Consider the following 19,125-nt stretch of genomic DNA (forward strand, 5'->3'; position numbering starts at 1 on the left):
AATGTGTTTACGTTACAAACTCTACTGTAAATGATTCGTCATAAGAATCGTACAAATACTTATTGCTTCTATACTTTTACCCACTTTTCGCATGTTTTTGTTAATTTCACAAATTATATTAACGTAAATGTTGTTTGGACTATATTTATCTTACAGACTTCCGAGAATATATAAAATATCATGGAGTATAAAAAAGGAAGTTAAGAAACTACAATTTCACACAAAAGTTTTTTGGGAAATTGATCGGTGTACGAATACATTCTATTTCACATCTTTTTCTACTTTCTTGCATCTTTTTAGGGGGATCTTCTATTTTTCTATGATTACTCTTTAAGTCCTCCACTTTTTCATGTACTTGGCGTAATTTTTTTACTTTTTTGAAGTTTTTTATGGGGATCTCACTTCTTTTTACAAAGATAATTTGTATAGTGAATGACTTAAAATAATAGAAAATGGGAGATCAGTTTGAATCTTTTAAGATTTCAAAAGTACGCGGAACGCATTGCAGGAAGTCTCATTGCATGAAATTTATTCAAGAAAAAATGTAATCACTTTATCAGTAACATTTAAATGCAACAAGAGTTTCTGTCATGTGTCGTGGGTACTTTTGAGAAATTAAAGGACTAAGTCTGACCTCTCTTTTTCTATATTATTGTAATACAATAAATAATCTATTACAAATAGTGGATCTCTGTTCATTTTCTCATTTTCTCATTATTTAAATTTGTTACAAGACTTTTTGCCATGCGTTCTGTGAACGTATGAACTGTATTATAATACAATAAATTGTGCGTTAGAAATAGTTGATTTCTGTATTCATTTCTTATTTCTTCTTTAATAAATTTCTTGCAATGAGACTACCTGCAATGCGTTCCGCGTACTTTTGAAACCTTAAAGGGTTCAAACTGATCTCCCATTTTCTATATTATTGTAATCACTTTATCAGTAACATTTAAATTTCTGGGAACAAGACTTTCTGTCATGTGTCGTGCGTACTTTTGAGGATTTAAAGAACTAAATCTGACCTCTCTTTTTCTATATTATTGTAATACAATAAATTATGTGTTAAAAATAGTGGATCTCTGTTCATTTTCTCATTATTTCAATTTCTTGCAACAAAACTTTCTGCTATGTATTGTGTGTACTTTTGAAAATTCTAAAGACTGAAACTGATATTGCAATACGATAAATTGTGCGTTACAAATAGTGGCTTTCTTTTTTCATTTCTCGCTTTATCTACAAATAGTTGATTTCTTTTGTTCATTTCTTGCTTCATCTTTAACATTTAAATTTCTTGCAGTGAAACATCCTGCCATGCGTTCTGTATACTCTTGGAAACTTAAAGGACTGAAGCTGGTCTCTTTCCTATATCTGGCTTCAGATACATTATGTGTAATTGTTGTATGTGTATGTGTAAGTTATAACAAACTTAAATGTTAAAAATGAAGTATGAAATGAAAAAAGAGTTCTATACTATTTCTAACCCACAATTTATTATATTATAATACCAGTTTCAGTCTTTTATGTTTCCAAAGTACACGCAACGCATCGCAAAATGCCTTGTGGCTAGAAATTGAAATGTTAAACATGAAATAAGAAATAAAGAAAGAGATCCACTATGTGTAACGCACAATTTATTGTATTAGAATAAAATTCACAAGTATGCACAATTTAAATGTTAATAAATAAAGTGGGAAAATGTACAAAGAGATCCACTATTGGTAACGTACAATTTATTGTATTATAATTCCAATTTCAGTCCTTTAAGTTTTCAAAAGTACGCACAATGCATGTCAGAATGTCTTGTTGCAAGAAACCAAATGTCACAAATCCAAACTGACAATTACAGGCTAGAAATGAACGAGAGGCATGAGTGACAGCCATATTACAATTCCGACCGACGAACCTTGCCGACTGATTCAGAAAGTCGACGAATCGACGAATGATCTTAGCTCCTATTGGCTAAGTGTTGAGGTAAATTCCTTGTCAAAGGAAAAGAAAAAAAATGCTGTCGTTTTGACACATTCACGATATGATATTACGATATCTCTGTCGTTCGTGGACCGATTTTATTGATTTTGGTTTTATTCGAAAGCTTATGTGCGATTTACATAAGAAAAATCCCTTTAGATTTAGAAGATGCAGCAGGCATGACGAGATATTAATGACAGAAGTTTCGAGTTAGGTTGGAATCGCGTTTTCTCGAGTAAAAGATACGCGGTAGCGTCAGCGCCAGGGATATACGGGGAGGCTATTTTTCCATGTACTTGGCGTCGAGACGCTACCGCGTCTTTAGATTACGTTACAAACTCTACTGTAAATGGTTCGTCACAAGAATCGTACAAATACTTATTGCTTCTGTACTTTTACCCACTTTTCGCATTTTTTTGTTAATTTCACAAATTGTATTAACTAATAAATGTTGTTTGAACTATATTTATCTTAGAGACTTCCGAGAATATGTAAAATATCATTGATTATAAAAAAAGAAGTTAATAAACTACAATTTCACACAAAAGCTTTTTGGGAAATTGATCGGTGTACGAATACATTCTACACCCACTGTATAAAGAATGTAGAATATTTGCGAATACATTTATATTTATGAAAAAGTTATGGTTATATATGTATGTAGATATGACTAGGACGCGAATTATCTGTCACTAAATTATCCTGGTAAATTAATGTTATGTTGTTCAGTTCTAGTTTAAAAAAAAACAGTGTCACTTCTTATAATACTTTCAGACCAAGGTCCTTAAGATCAAATATAATCTGTAAATATATCCTTAAAATTATTACTTTATATTATTTAAGGTAATATTAACTTTATTTAATAATATCTAATTGAATTTTTTCTTTTAAAAAGCTCATACATGTAGTCATTCTTATGGATACTAATTGAAACTAAAATTAAAAATAAAAACAACCGGACGTATTTCACATAATTTTTGTTTCATTAAAAAATAACATCTTAAAGTCTTTTTCGAAAAACCCTGAATTTCTTTCTAAAATTACTCGGTTATCAATAATGCTTTTGCTGGAACATTTAACGACACTTACTAAAACTCGAAACTAATCAGCAAACTAACTAAGCAAAGATAGAGTAGCACATACGATAGATAGGAGCCGATTGTCGGCAGTTTTCATATTAAATTCTTGAATATGATGCCAAACGTCGCACGTAGGAAGCACAATCTCGTTTCTATGAAACATTTACAAAGACAGCGTCTAATATTACACAAGGCGTCATTGTTATCAGGCTCTATTGATACAGTGATCGCACAATCTTCGACCGATTTCCTCTCTGCTGAACGTTCGTTGTATCATCGTTCGCGGAAAATTACGGGAATTACGAAATTTCTGTTTCCTCTCCAAAGCTCGCCTATATTAACATAATGGACGACTATTCGTTCGATTCGATGCGAATGCAAATATTTGTGCTCGCTGTAGGCTCCTTTTCCGGTTTCGACATCGTTTTACGTAGACGGAGGACTTCGGCTTCCTCCCGCGTCGCGAGTGTATTTTTAAAAGTAAATTTGTCGGCCCTGTATCGCGTCTAATAGACGAAGAGAGCTGGCTACGAATATCACGAATGATAAGGTGCAGTGAAAATTTGTATCTAAAAACACTCCTTACTAGATGACAAAGCCCATAGCGCTGTAGCCAGAAGGCGCTCCCGGGGCTGGAAGCGTGGGCGGGCGGTCAAACATGTTAATTTTTAATCAAAATGAAATCTTTGAGTGCAGTCCTGAAATTCGGTGTAGTTATAGTTTTTAACTGTAGAAATCGCGTAAAGCTACTGCCAGAAGTCTAGGTCGGGGGTTAAACGTTGCCAGAAGTCGATAAAGTTGTAAAAAAATTATTTAAGTTTTAATGACAAGGTGCAGTTCTGGCGAATTCGTTTTTATATTATTTATCGGTTAAAAAACCGGTATAACAATTGCCAGAAGACAGAATGGTGGCTAAGTACATGAAAAATGATAATATCGTCATAAGTTGGTAAACACTTTTGGGACACCCTGTATATATTATTCAATATTTGATTTTTAATCTTGCAATCAGCTGAAATGTCTTTATACAACGATATTAACTTGACATTATCATATGACGTAGTTAACATACGTAACCTTTGAATATAAGCATATTTAATATTTCAATGTCAAGTTTCCAATGTGATAAGATGTTTAAACGGTATTATTATATTACACAATTGATACATTTCTTTTTAATATAAGTATACAGTGGGAATAGAATGTATTCGTACACCGATCAATTTCCCAAAAAACTTTTGTGTGAAATTGTAGTTTCTTAACTTCCTTTTTTATACTCAATGATATTTTATATATTCTCGGAAGTCTGTAAGATAAATATAGTCCAAGCAACATTTACGTTAATATAATTTGTGAAATTAACAAAAACATGCGAAAAGTGGGTAAAAGTATAGAAGCAATAAGTATTTGTACGATTCTTATGACGAACCATTTACAGTAGAGTTTGTAACGTAAACACATTAGTTTATTGCTCTGTACGAATTAGAAAACATCAAATCTCTAGGAAAGTACTTTTAAACAGTTGTGCGAGTACTTATTACTTCAACTTATTACTTTTATCTATTAATTGTTTTTTTCTTGTTAATTTCACAACTTACATAAATAGTTATTTTTTTTGTAATTTATCTATTCTAGAAATTCTCTAGAATATATAGAATGTCATTGTTTATAAAAAATAAGTTAATAAATTACAATTTTACTTAGTTTTTTTGGAAACTGATCGGTGTACTTGCTACACCCACTGTATGTAATATTTCAATGTTTACTTTTGTAATACTCTAAGATATCCAAATAATATTACTCTACGATGTAGATAATACCATACATTCTTTTCAAATATAAGCAAAAGAAAATGATTGAAAAATGAGAAAAAATTACGTAAGGGAAAGTTATGTTTGAACTGACTTTCCCGAGAGATTTTAACGGCATTTGCGTAACGCATAATGTGCATCTCCAGCGTTGTATCTCGGTTACCGTCATTAGACTTTATCAGTCGGAATTACGTGTTCGAATCACGGATTAAAATTGATGAATCACTGCGCCGTTATGGCTGCAACGTTATCTGGGAAATGTTACTGCCTCAATTTCTTTCGAGATACGGGCACACGAATTGAATGTCCAAATGGAGGCTTAAGAGAATCCTTCTAATGTTCCTCTTAATACACTTTCCAATCGTGAGTAAATCGTATTAAACTACTTTCGAATCTAGAAGCACGTTATTGTTTTATGAATAAATTTACGAACTTAATGTTAATTTACTAGTTGAGAGAGTTGAAGAATTGCTTATATCAGGAATATTATATTTTATAGTTTGATGTAGTTTTTTTTAATTGGAAGTTATTATTCTACGATTAAGTTTACGAACTTAATGTCAACAGGATCAATTTCCTTATAATAGGAATATCATATTTTACGGTTTGTATGTAGATTTTGTAATCGATTCACTATTTTCCCAATGAAGAATACAAACTTAATGTCAATTCATTAATTATGCGACTTAAAAAAATGCTTGCAGAACAAATAATATATTACAGAGTTTGATGTAGTTTTTCGAATTGTGAAGCAGATTTATATTTTTACGAATAAGTTCACGAATTTAATGTAAATTTATTAATTAAGCGACTTCGATGAATCGTTTGGAACAGAAATATTATATTTCATATTTTATAACTTGATGCAAGTAATTTTGTTATTCCGATACAGTGGATTAAAATTAATGCGGAAGAGAATACTTGTGCAATAAACGATGATATATGCTTATACATTGATCAGCCTGATATTAACTTGAGTAGAGTTCCACGAACTCTGCTATAGTAGTGTAGAGAAATACTTTCCACGTAAAATAATAACTGTAAAGTAATAAATCTTTTTGAATTTCTATTTCTTATAGTTGTTGAATTAAAATTGTTGCTACAATTACCTATTCATGATTAAGAATTTTAGTGTGAGTCTAAAAATATTAAAAATTTACTTTTCAACTATGCTGAAAAGGGTAAAAACCACTCTCACAAAGCGCTTAGTTTGTCTTTTCGTCATCTATTGAATATGTATGATAATATGCGGTAAAGTATGAACAAAAAAGTAAAAAAGTGCTAGTCAAATATGATCACCAAACTTTGTGTGCCTGTCATTTTGTTAATTTTCACAAAAATTAAAATGTAAGGACGTCAATGCCTATACTAGAGTTTTGAATATATTAAAATTTTAACAATTTTTAGGTTGTTGTTACAACTAAATCTGTTATGACGAAATTGTGTTCACCAGTTAGTCATCCCAAAGAAAAGGCGTCCTATGGGAAGTCTTGTTTTTTTTTTTGTGTCAAAAACTACTATTTTTTAGAATGCTACCAACAATTTCTTCAGTTCATATAAAAGTAAATTAATATACGAAAACTTATATTAATCGACAGTTTATTTTTTTGTTATTGCTGGTTAAAAATTGTATACTTCATTGGTAACTCTATTTTTTCGATCAGTTTTGAGGCAATTTTCATGAATACTAATAGAAATACGACAGAATGGCAATCCTTAAATATAATTTGATTGAAATATTTCAATGATCTCAAGCGACAAGATTACAAAAAATAAATCAATTTTTGACTCAGAAAGAAAAGAAGAACCCTCTTAAGTGGCACAACACTGTAACGGCACTAAAAGGAGAGTTATATGCAGAAAATATTTATAAAAAAATTATACGATAAATTATTTGCAAACTTTCAGTGAGTTTTGTTTTTTAATTATATTATTTATAGTCCCATGTCCTCTTAGGCTATTATTTGTAGGTACATTTGGATTTACATGAGGATTAATATGCATGTTAATATATGTATCGTGTTTAACCCTTTAAGCCAAAATTGATTATCACAAGCCTAGCTCGAGGTGTATTGTTCGGGGCAAATGTAAACATCACATTTTGGTCCCAGGCTGTTAAATCGTAGCTTAACGGGCTAACTTATAGTTTTAGTCATTTGGATTTACATGAGGATTAATATACAGGGTGTCTACGTATAAGTCCGGACAGACCCAGGGTGTCAATTCTACAACATATTTCCAACAAAAAATTACTCATACACATTTTCTTTGTGTCGCCTTATTCTCAAGTATTTTCACTTTTAATATTTTTTCTGCGTTTTCGACTTGACACTCTTTAAACGACCATAACACCACCAAATTACAGTGTAAACTTAAAACTAAGTATACCATTCAAAAGAGCGTTAAATTTACCACTCCCCTGATGAAAAACTAAAATTTATTGCGTAAGTCTAATAAGTGAAAAACTAGGTCAAACTTTACATTGTGTCAATTTTAAAAAATTTGACTTTTTCTGTATCCGTTTTTCGGTTTTAAATACATAGTTGTTTGGCAGGCACTCTTCGGGAAAAACTTCCTCGATGTCTCAGCTTTTGAATGGCATTGTCAAAACAAACTGTATGATGCGTTCAAAATGCAACAAAGTATCCAAAATGCAAAAAAGCGTTAAAAATGCCCGCCTCCTAAATCAATACTTATCGGTTCTCCTGCGCCGAAAACATTGATTTTTTGCTGTGTGAAATCGATCATGTTCCAATCTCCATATCATTTATCGGTACACCGAGGTTGATTTTGATTAAATAGTCTCTACAAACAAAAATTCTATGGATACATGTTCAAAAACAATTATTCTTCACCTTGCACTCAGGCTCTACACACAGCTGGGAGAGGCTTGAGGTGTCAAAAGATCGTTTTTTTTCCTAATTGGGGAGGCTTGAGAGTGTCACTAAAAAATATATCAAACCCAATGTCAAGTTATTTTTAAAGTGACAAGTCGATTTTTGTTGAAAAATATCGATTTTCACCTAAAAACTCACGCTTTTCTGCATTCAAACGTCATTTTCTCCCTAAAATACCACCGTATAACTTTTTTTTGACAATACCATTCAAAAACTGAGACTTGGAGGAAGTTTTTCCCAAGGAGTGCCCGCCAAACAACTATGTCTTTGAAACCGAAATCGAATACAGAAAAAGTCAAATTTTATTTAATTTTCAAGTGTAAAGTTTGACCTAATTTTTCACTTGTTAAATTTATGTAATAAATTTTAGTTTTGCATTAGGGAGATGGGAAATTTACCGCTCTTTTGAATGGTATACTTAGTTTTAAGTTGGTACTGTAATTTGTTGGAGTTATGGCCGTTTGAAGAGTGTCAAGTCGAAAACACAGAACAAAAATTAAAAGTGAAAATACTCCAGAATAAGGCGACACAAAGAAAATGACCAAGAGTAATTTTTTGTTGGGTTGTAGAATTCATACTCTGCGTATGTCCGAACTTATACGTAGACATCCTGTGTATGTTAATATATGTGTTTAACCCCTTAAGCCAAAACTGATTATATCACCAGTCTGGCCCGTTGTGTATTCGGGCCAAATGTAAACATCATATTTTGGTCTCAGGCTGTTGAAGCTTAAATCGTAGCTTAACGGGTTAACTTATAGTTTTAGTCATTGGTTTTGTAAGATTTATTGAACGTATAAACATGAAATACAGTCTGTCTCATAAGAACGTATCGGCTATATTTCTGTGAATGTTTATATATTTGTACAAAACTTTATATGGGTCGAATCTACACCTAAAACACTAATACACATTTACCTAGTAAGGTGTCCAATCTCCTCCATTAGCAATTGTAGCTTGGAACCGTCTGGGCATGCTTTCTATTAATTTTTCGTGGTATGATGCTGGAAACGACCTCCATATCTTTCGAATATGGTGTACAATTGCTCTTATTTTGGTGATACGCCTTCCTCTTAGTTTGTACTTTATTATGAACCATACATTATACCATCGTTATCACCATAGTACGATGATAACGTTTTTCTCTTTCCATCTTTTATAGGCGCGACTTCGATGTTTAGGGTCGTTGTCTTCTTGCAATATCCACTGGTCTTTGGTTTGATTGAACCAACATTTCATGGATGTGAGAAAGTCCTCTGATATAATTTCAGCAATGTTTGCGCATTGAGATTGTAAATGGAGATACATCAAGTTCCGAAACCTCTTACGATAAAGGAACTCCAAACATGCACTATTATGGGATGTTTCACACATCTTTGTATTATTTTTGTTCCATGGACAGACCAAGCATGTCTAACAGGACACCAAGTCTAAAACGAAGATTCATCACTGAACACTGTATTGCTTAAATCACAATCACTGCTTTCGTGAGTCGAGGCCAGATAATTTTTGACAAATTAGTAAAGAGCATGCCGAGACGGTGCCAAGCTATAATTGCTAATGGAGGATATTGGAGACCTTACTAGGTAAATTCGTATTAGTGTTTTAGGTGTAGATTCGACCCATATAAAAGTTTGTACAACTATATATAAATATTTACAAAAATATAGCCGACACGCTTTTGTAGGACAGACTGTATGTATAATTTGAAAACGGCAAAATAAATTGCGTTTTTAAATATATTAAAGTGTTGTGCCCCTTTAAAGATCAAAATCTGAAGACCTCTTTTGAAAAATCCTTAATTTAGCACTCACCTTCTGGCAAAGGATGCAGGGTCACCGCCGTCGACAAACGTCCGCTTCCCATGGAAACGAGATGCGGCGCTTCCGTTTGTACACGCAATGCTCGTCCAGCCTCGCGCACCTCAAGACCGGCGGTTGCCATACCTGGGCAAAAGGAACGAAATAAAAATCGCAATAAATAAAGCGGATTGAAATTAATTATACGGATCACGTCGCGATCCTCGTAACGTTATAATTTACTTCACAAAAGAGAGCCGTCCCGTGCATTCATTTCGTGTACCTCGGAGACAGGTGTCTCGACTCCGACTTTAAATACACGTTTCTCGTCGACGATTGGAATTAATATGTGGCTCCGAGCGCAGATGTTGATACGCGATCAAATTAATTTTACATATCGAAACTCGGGGCACTGTTCGCGCGGTTAACGCATTGCTTACTGTCTAATTAATCAATACGATTCCACCTGGCTCAAGTTTTAACGGTGATTTATTATTAATGCTCGAGGATGAAATCGTAACGTTTCGAATCCTTATAGGTATTCATAATAATAGATAATCTGATGATACATGTATTTCTTTTCTCTTTATGTGATTTGATTTATCGTCCCTTTTTTGTTCTTTATATTGTTGCGACGATATGAAGATGCCGCACTACAGTTCTGAGTTACATCGTCGCGACAGTGTGAAGATGTTGCGATGATGTGAAGTTGCGGAAACGAGTTCCCGCGCTTCCGGTTGGCAGGAAGCGGCAAACTTTTAAAATAGAAAAGAGCGATTTGAGAACTCAAAGAGAGAAGACGTTTCGTTACAAGTCTTCAAGATTATCGTTATATTGTTTAAAAGTTATAGTTTGTTAATAAACTTTATAGTTAATTAAACTGAATTATTGTGATTCAACCCCCCGGCGTAACAATATGTATTTTTATCTCAAAGGTAAACCATAATGAGTATGAATTTTGAACATTTAATATTTTAAGTAGCAATAAAGAATCTAACATTAATTGACTGACTTAAAATATTTATGTATGTATTTATCATATCTAACTGCATTTCCAAATAATCATTTTCAAATAAAACAGTGTCTTCTTTTCTTTGCTGGATCATATTTTTGACGGATTTTTTAGTAACGAAGAACTGAATTCTTTTTATTTTATTACTATTCTTTGTATCGTAGTGAAGATAAAAAGAATTGAAAAATAATACCGCAGAGGCAAATGAACTTATATTATACCTACAAAATAATAATATTATAGTAACATAAAAATGTAAAAATATAAAATGTAAAAAGTAACAAAAAAAAAGAAAAAGAAAAAAGAGATGAAGAAAATTAAACGAAGTTTTTCCATATAATTTAATATAATTTTTCGTTACAGTGTCGATATCCCTCTTTACAATTGTTACATGGCAATGTGAACATTCATAACAGTATCGTAGTTGCAAATTATTGCGGAATAATACGTCGAAACCGTGATTGCTGCTCGTGTATCGCAATTTGAAACGAAATGACTGCTTTTATCTTAACGATATCACAATGATTACGAGGCTCGATTCCAGTTTGCGCATACGCTGCGTTTACCGTAATGGTGATATTCGAGTGCGAAAAGTATTGAAACAACTGCCGTTTAATTAGACCACGCCGATTGAAATGACGCCATTATGCAAACAAGTTTACATGGCTAAAGGAGGATGTTAAAAAATGCTCATTTTTGGCATCGCCTGGAAATGAAAAATTCATGCAGGATCTTTTAGAGTGTGTCCCAAGGAACAAAAAATGTCGGTATCACTTTCCCGAGAAACGATGGAAAAGTTGTCAAAAATGCGTTCAAAGTATGAACGTGATGATAACGGAACTTACGTATATTTTACATTTCGTCGTCTTCTTCTTCGGATATCGAACCGTCTTCGAAATAAGTATCAAGGAACTCAGCAGGCAGATGAATTGAAGCTTGAAATCGAGCAAATCCAAAGTGCCATACTGTATAATCATGGCTACATGGGAACAGCAATCAACAACGCGTACTCCGACTTTGCATCCACATGAGTGTGCAAGTATGGCTTCCAGTGCGGTTTTACTTTTATCAATTAGTACATATACAAAGTATTTTAAACTATTTGAATGTCGTGAATGCAGTTTGGTTTGAAGTAAAGTGGCGTTAATCGGTTCCACATCAATCTGGTATTTTTTAAAATCAATATTGTATGATGGTACTGCGACTTGAAATTCAAAATCTCCGCTTTCATTTTAATTATTAATCATTTTTAAGACGTTTCGATACTTCGATTAAGTTACTTTGAATTGGGTGATATTTTCCTTGCGGATCGTGGCTTTTGATTCTCTGCAGTGGAAACTCGGAAACCATTAACAGTTGAACAAGTTAATGAATTGAAATTCATTACCTAATATCAATATAATGTCGAAGTAATCGCAGGACGTATAAAAAGTCGTTAAATATTTTGAGAACAGTTCGATATCCGAAGAAGAAGACGACGAAATGTAAAATATATGTAAGTTACGTTATCATCACATTCATACTTTGAACGTATTTTTGACAACTTTCCCATCGTTTCTCGGGAAAGTGATACCGACATTTTTTGTTCCTTGGGAGACACTCTAAAAGACCCTGCATAAATTTGTCATTTCCAGGCGATGCCAAAAATGGGCATTTTTTAACACCCTCCTTTTATATTATTTCTTTGGCTTCGAGGCGATCCAGTGAATTTCTTTAAGTCGTAGTGGGTTAAAAAATATTGTTACAGATTTTTTAATATTCAACGTTTTTCAAAGAAATGTTCAGGAAATGATAAATTACTTTTCGACGGCATTGTTTGGACAATTTTCATTGTGAATATGCGAATAGCAGTGATTTTCAAGTTTCTCATTAAAATATAATAATTTGATATTTTTATCACAGAAACACATTATTAAAGTTAGTAGTTTTTTTTTGTAACGTAGGGCGTGCTTCAAAATATTTTTCGAGAATCCAAATTTCCAAACCTTCAGAAATCTATTGGCAATACTTTCGTTGTAATATAAATTCTAATTATTGCACAGAATTGAAATTTTCAGTTAATTTTTCTGTTTCATCCGTGAGGTCATTAGAAATATAAAAATATGAACAAATATTTGTATGCCGCAACTTTGACGTTCAGTTAACATTTTAAACAATTAAAAAAAAGTATTTCCATATTCAAATAAACGTCTAATATAAATATTTCCACAATGCAAGTATGACTTGGTATACAAAACAAAAATATAGTTAAAAAAGACAATCCTTCGCGATTAAAACAAAACAAAATCCAAGTTTGCATATACAACTCTTTCAGAAATAAAAAGTCTTCTGCGAAGACAGTTTTTGTAAAAATCTGCGAACATCGTTAACAGTAAAGTAAAGGGTTTGTAGTTTTTTAACAATTAAAGGAACAATAAAACGTTGACTTAATCCTCCCCTCCCTATTGTCGCATGGAAGCAACAAACTACCCAACAGAGAGTACAAAAACAATCGAATCGGCGTAAAATGACTCGACGATTGATCTTGTCGATAGTACAGAAGAGATGGAATTGATTCGACGGGTGCGGGACGAGAAAAATAAGTGAAGAAGAAGGGAAGGAAGAACGGGAAGAAACCGGTCGGGTCTCCCCGTGGATGGCCAGAATTCTTTTTCTGTTATTTCCGTTCTTCTTCCTTTCTCCGTGATCTTCGTCTCGGAGTCACGGGTCGTGATAAATTAGCGGGCATGCACCGCGAGTGGAGGATGAGGCTCGACGTGTCGTAGGAACGTGAGAAAAGGTACCTTCCTTTTTAATATGATCCTGATGCCAGTATAATTTCTACGTCCTTAGGTCAGATAGGTATGTATAGGGACTTTCGTGATTAGAAGACTTATTGCTAAATAAAAATAAATTTTTTAACTTCCTGATTTATAGGGAAGTTATTGTATTTGCCTCTAAAATGAAAAATCGATTTTTTAGCAGATCTCCATGTTTCAAGGTTATTGGACTAATTTTAGCCTATTTTTAACAAATTGTTGGTGTGCGTGCGCGCGCGCGCGTGTATGTATGTACGTATGTAAACAAATTTTTCGTTAACGTTTTCTAAAAAACTAATAGCGAGATCAAAATGATCGATGATGCAATCAATGTGTATCAATCTAACTTAGAGCTGATTAGATTTTGTTCTAATTCGGTCCAGTAGTTTTTTAGTTTTTTTAAGAAAACTTAACTCAATAACGCAATCTAGATGGGAGAATATAAATTTATAAGCGAACAACTAAACGGAAATAATATATATACATATATTACTATTATTGCATTTGTATGCATATGTATAAGATACATGTATATACACATACAGGGTGCTCCAAAAGTATCGAAACAGTCAAATATTTCCAAAATGGAACATTTGTGAGAAAAATGGTTTAGAGAAATGTTTTAGGGTTTCAAAAATTGTATTGAACGATCGTGTCCGTTTGACCTTCAAAGGACCGGTCAAAGACACGTCAAGGTCAACATGATTTTTTTAATGGAACATCTCATTTTTTATCATGCACTGTGAAAGCTGGCTATGAGACCTTTTCAACACACTAGTTTCAAACATTTTTTTATTCGCGATAGATGGCGCTGTAATCGGAAATCGGGAAGTTCCTTGTATGACCCGTAAAGTGTCGCATACAAAATAAACATGAATATATGAATATATATAAATATATGAATTAAGCGAGCAACAAAGACCCCACTCGCGAGCTCGCGAAGCGAGAAAGCAACAATAACCAGCTATTTATTATTGTTTTTACATTAATTATTTGGTCAAGACATGGGATTGGTGTTGCAGGTTCGTTTGGTGGTAGTTCGGTTGCTTCTTTTACGGAATAAAAGAAGAATGGAATGAAATTTGGGCCACAACCAACATAACAAAAATTCACATCATCATTCAGAACTTCTATCAGCAAATACCAACTATAAACCTCAACAGAAAAGAAAAATCTGTATTGTCTCGACTAAGAACTGGCCATACGAAAATCACCAACGACTACCTCATCACTAAAACCAAACTCCCCAAATGCCATTTTTGCCAAACCCATCGGCTAACAGTAAACCACCTATTATACGAATGTACAGAAATAAAACAGAAAAGGAAAAAATACGGAATCAAACCAGACTCAGCCCTAACAGTGCAAGACCACATCAGAAATACAATAGACTTCCTCAAAGACATCAATATATATTCTAAGATATAAATAATCGCAAATAGTTCTGTCGTCAATGACCTTGTAGTCGATGCGACATAAAACAGACAAGGAAAAAAAATAAATTTACGTTATGATCAGGAGAGAAAAAATAATAATAACTAGATTGAGGATTGAGACACTCAAAAATCACACATGAACATCTACTAAAGAAAACGGATCCTCTCCATTGCGACTCCTGTAATAAGGTAATTACAATTGACCACCTACTGTACGAGTGCAGAAGATTTGAGCTACAGAGAAGGAAGTAAAACTTGAACCCAGAAACAGCTCTAATATTTCAGAAACATGTGCAAAACACCAACAACTAACATCAACAACTAACACCATCAATTAAATCCGTAGCTAATTACCAAACAGTAGACGCGACGAAAACTAAAACCATATTAAAATAAAATGAATTTAAATATATATGTATATTGAATATATTGTTTCTTTAGATGGATAGAAGTCAGCCTAAGTGGTTGATGAAAAATGCAAACGATTTCTGTAACTTTTCCTGTGAAATTTGCAATGCGTTATTTTAATATTTGGATATTGAATATTTTGTTAAAAATATGAATTAGTAAAGGGTGTCGGGTAATCATAGCTGCTAACTCCTCTGGTCGATAGAGAAGAAGAAAAGAGAGAAATAAAAAGAATTTTCTATTTTCTACCGTTCATATCAATAAATAATGTCTCTATCGGAGATATATGTATACTTAAGCCATACGTGGGTAACAGAGCATTGTTATCTTTTCACAAAGAAATTGCAAAAATTAATTCTGAAGATGAAGTGTTTTAGAAAATAAATCAGGGCAGGAATCGTACGTTTTTATGAAGTAATAAAAATAAGTAGCATATCAAATATTAGATTATGGAGATCCTAAATTATTTCTAAACAAAATTTTAGCCTGGTAGAAATTATCGCAATTATTAGCCTGACAAAATATGGTATTTTTTATGATTTGAGGAAATGTCAGATAAATTTAATTAACATATTATGTTTTATCTACTTAGAATTCTTTAAACAATACGAATAATAAATGCATTAAATTAGTAACCATTTGCAACGGAATACTTCTTACAAACAGCAGCCATTTTTATTCAATATTTCTGCTCGAGAAGATGTCGAGATTGCGAGTGAAAATTATTTTCAAACAAAAACTGAAGAGTTAAGCTTAAGCTGAGATTAAAGAAAACAAGCTGCGGGTAAAACGAGGCCGGTCTTGCTGGACGGTGATTACGATTAGCGATATTTGTTTCCACGTAAAGCTCCTGCGTTTTACGTCGACGAAGCATACCGAATTAATCGGGATTTAAATTACCGCCCGATGAAATCCGAGGAGACGTAATTCAACCAGCTTGTGCATGTCCTACATGACCATATAACATACTGACGAGACACGTCGATTTCTCGATAGGCGACGTCTTCGGGGAGTCGTGACTTGAATTTGCAGACGAACGCTGACGTACCAGGAATTGTGGCTAGAAAACTTATTTGCGATGAAATCAGCAGATTTTTCCGCAATTCGCTTCTGATAATTTTGACGCCTCGTTGGTCGAGCTTTCCCCTTTATTTCACTTTTTCTTATGTTTCTTTGTTGCGAGAGATTATTCTAAGATGCTTTTAAAGGTACACTGCAGAACTGAACTCTTTGACTGAGGGGACAATTTTTGCTGGAAATTCAGAGGCGTAGAGGTGTGAATTTTAAAGTAATATCAGCTTATAAGGTATAATAAAGCGGAACTTTTTTATATTCATAGGATGTTTATTTTCAAAGATGAAAATTAAAAACTTAAAAAAACTTTTTCCTGAGATCTCGTGGTGGTCTGATCCTGTTGCTGTTTTCTTAAAGAAAACAAACAACAATCGAACAATCGAATTTAAAAAAAAAATGACCTTATCTAGAGATGCAGTAGCGTCTCGGCGCCAAGTACATGAAAAATTATCCGTCACCGCGTATATACTGGCGTTGGAGCTACCACGTATCTTTTCCAGGAGAGATGGTCCATTCCAACCTAACCCGAAACTTCTTTCATGAATATCTCAACACGCCTGCAATATTTTCTAAATTTAAAAACATTTTTCTAATGTAAACCGCATATAAGCTTTCGAATAAAACCAAAATCAATAAAATCGATCCACGTACAACTGAGATATCGTAATATCATGTCATGAATCTGTCAGAAACGGTGTATTTTTCGTATGATTTTCCCGTCGTCAACCCTTAGCCAACAGGAGCTAAGCAAAAGCCGAGTGTCGTTCGTCGAGAGTCGAAACAGATGTCATCATTCATAACCTGCCAAGTGTCAAAAGTTTTTACATTATTGCATTATTAATTATATTTATATCAGCAAAATGTTTTCAATTTAGACTTTTTATGTAGAGTTTAGTAACAAATTGCAACCAGTGTTATAAAGTGTTGATCAATCTTGACTACAAGGTAAGTTGTCAAAATCTGAATTGCGAGATATCTTTATTCATACAGAAAACTGTTTTTAATATAGATCCATACCACCAAAGCGTTTTGAATTTAGACTTTTTATCCGATGAAAAACTTCAAAAACTTAAAAAAATAACGCCAAGTACATGAAAAAATGGAGGACTCAAGGACTCAATTTATCATAGAAAAATTGAAGATCCTCATAAAAAACTACAAGAAAATAAAAAAATATGTGAAATCGAAATGAGCTGCTACTACATGGAGGTGCTTTCCAGCAAAGTGCAATAGCGACACTGTGTAACATAATGTAAAATTCTGTGCTTTCCAACTATGCGCAGCTAAACAGTGCTGACGTTCAGACCCTAATGACAACTCATGCAAAGTGACTGATCCGCACTTTAGTGGTAAGATGAAGAAGCTAAATAGCGTATCTGCCACAAACCGAGACTGTTTAATAATTTGCCTAGATTTCCGCGGCCTGGAAGTCACATGCTTGGCGTGGTCAGCCAAGGTCAAGGTGTCGATAAATAAGAATTATTTTAAAACGCTAAATAATGAAAGTGTACTCATATTGTGAGACTTTTAAACTGACAAATTATCTGAAAGCTTGCGAGAGTAAAGGTATTGGCGTCGATGAATGACCTTAGAAATGTTTTAAAAGCCAATACAATGAAAGTGTACTCATAATATTGTCAGAGTTTTAAATTGACAAATTACCTGAAAGTCTGTGAGAGAGGAAGTATGGGTATTGATGATCTAAGAATGCCTTGCCTGACCACGCCAAGCATTTGACTTCCAGGCCGCGGAAATCTAGGCAAATTATTAAACAGTCTCGGTTTGTGACAGATACTCTATTTAGCTTCTTCATTTTACCACCAAAGTGCGGATCAGTCACTTTGCATGAGTTGTCATTAGGGTCTGAACGTCAGCACTGTTGAACACAGCATTTTAGCTGCGCATAGTTGGAAAGCACCGAATTTGATATTGTTATACAGTGTCACCTTGCACTTTACTGGAAAGGACCTTCATGTACTGGCTCCTCATTTCGATTTCACATATTTCTTTATTTTCTTGTAGTTTTTTATGGAGATCTTCAATTTTTCCATGATAACTCCTTGAGTCCTCCACTTTCTCATGTACTTGGCGTAATTTTTTTGCTTTTTTGAAGTTTAGAGAATGACAAAACAAAACTTTTTGCTGTTTATAATTTATTTGTACGACATTTAGTTTCAGAGATGAAAGTTGAAAATTTCGAAGATCTTTTTCCTGAAATTCAATTTTTCCAACGAACTTAAAACTTTTAAATTTTTATTTTCGAAACTAACCATCTTATGAATAAACTGTAAAAAAAAAGTTTTGTCCCCCTTTTATAGAGAACAGTGTCAGTCAGAAAAGAAATACTATTACACAGGGTGTCTACGTACAAGTTCGGACATACGCAGGGTGTCAATTCTGCAACAAATTTTCAACAAAAAATTACTCTTAGACATTTTTTTTGTGACGCCTTATTCTTGAGAATTTCCACTTTTAATATTTTTTATGCGTTTGCGACTTGACACTCTTTAAACGACCATAACACCACCAAATTACAGTGTAAACTTAAAACTAAGTATACCATTCAAAAGAGCGGTAAATTTCACATTTCCCTAATGCAAAACTAAAATTTATTACGTAGATTTAACAAGTGAAAAATTAGGTCAAACTTTACATTTGAAAATTAAATAAAATTTGAATTTTTCTGTATTCGATTTCGGTTTCAAAGACATAGTTGTTTGGCGGGTAGTTGTTTTCCTTTAAATGTAGAAAAGCGTGAATTTTTAGGTGAAAATCGATATTTTTCAACAAAAATCAACTTGTCACTTTAAAATTAACTTGACATTGGGTTTGATGTATTT

At 33.2% G+C, this 19,125-nt stretch overlaps 1 protein-coding gene across 1 annotated transcript in view; it reads right to left on the bottom strand.

Annotated features, from left to right (window-relative positions):
* The window catches only part of LOC128880803 (uncharacterized), a 154,561-nt gene that overhangs the window by 102,627 nt on the left and 32,809 nt on the right, over positions 1-19,125 (bottom strand). Inside the window, exon 2 of the mRNA XM_054131304.1 lies at positions 9,573-9,704. Coding sequence (XP_053987279.1) covers positions 9,573-9,704 — 132 coding nt within the window. The remainder of the gene's footprint in view (positions 1-9,572; positions 9,705-19,125) is intronic.

Source organism: Hylaeus volcanicus, chromosome 1 (genome assembly GCF_026283585.1).
Source record: "Hylaeus volcanicus isolate JK05 chromosome 1, UHH_iyHylVolc1.0_haploid, whole genome shotgun sequence".
NCBI classification, from domain to species: domain Eukaryota; kingdom Metazoa; phylum Arthropoda; class Insecta; order Hymenoptera; family Colletidae; genus Hylaeus; species Hylaeus volcanicus.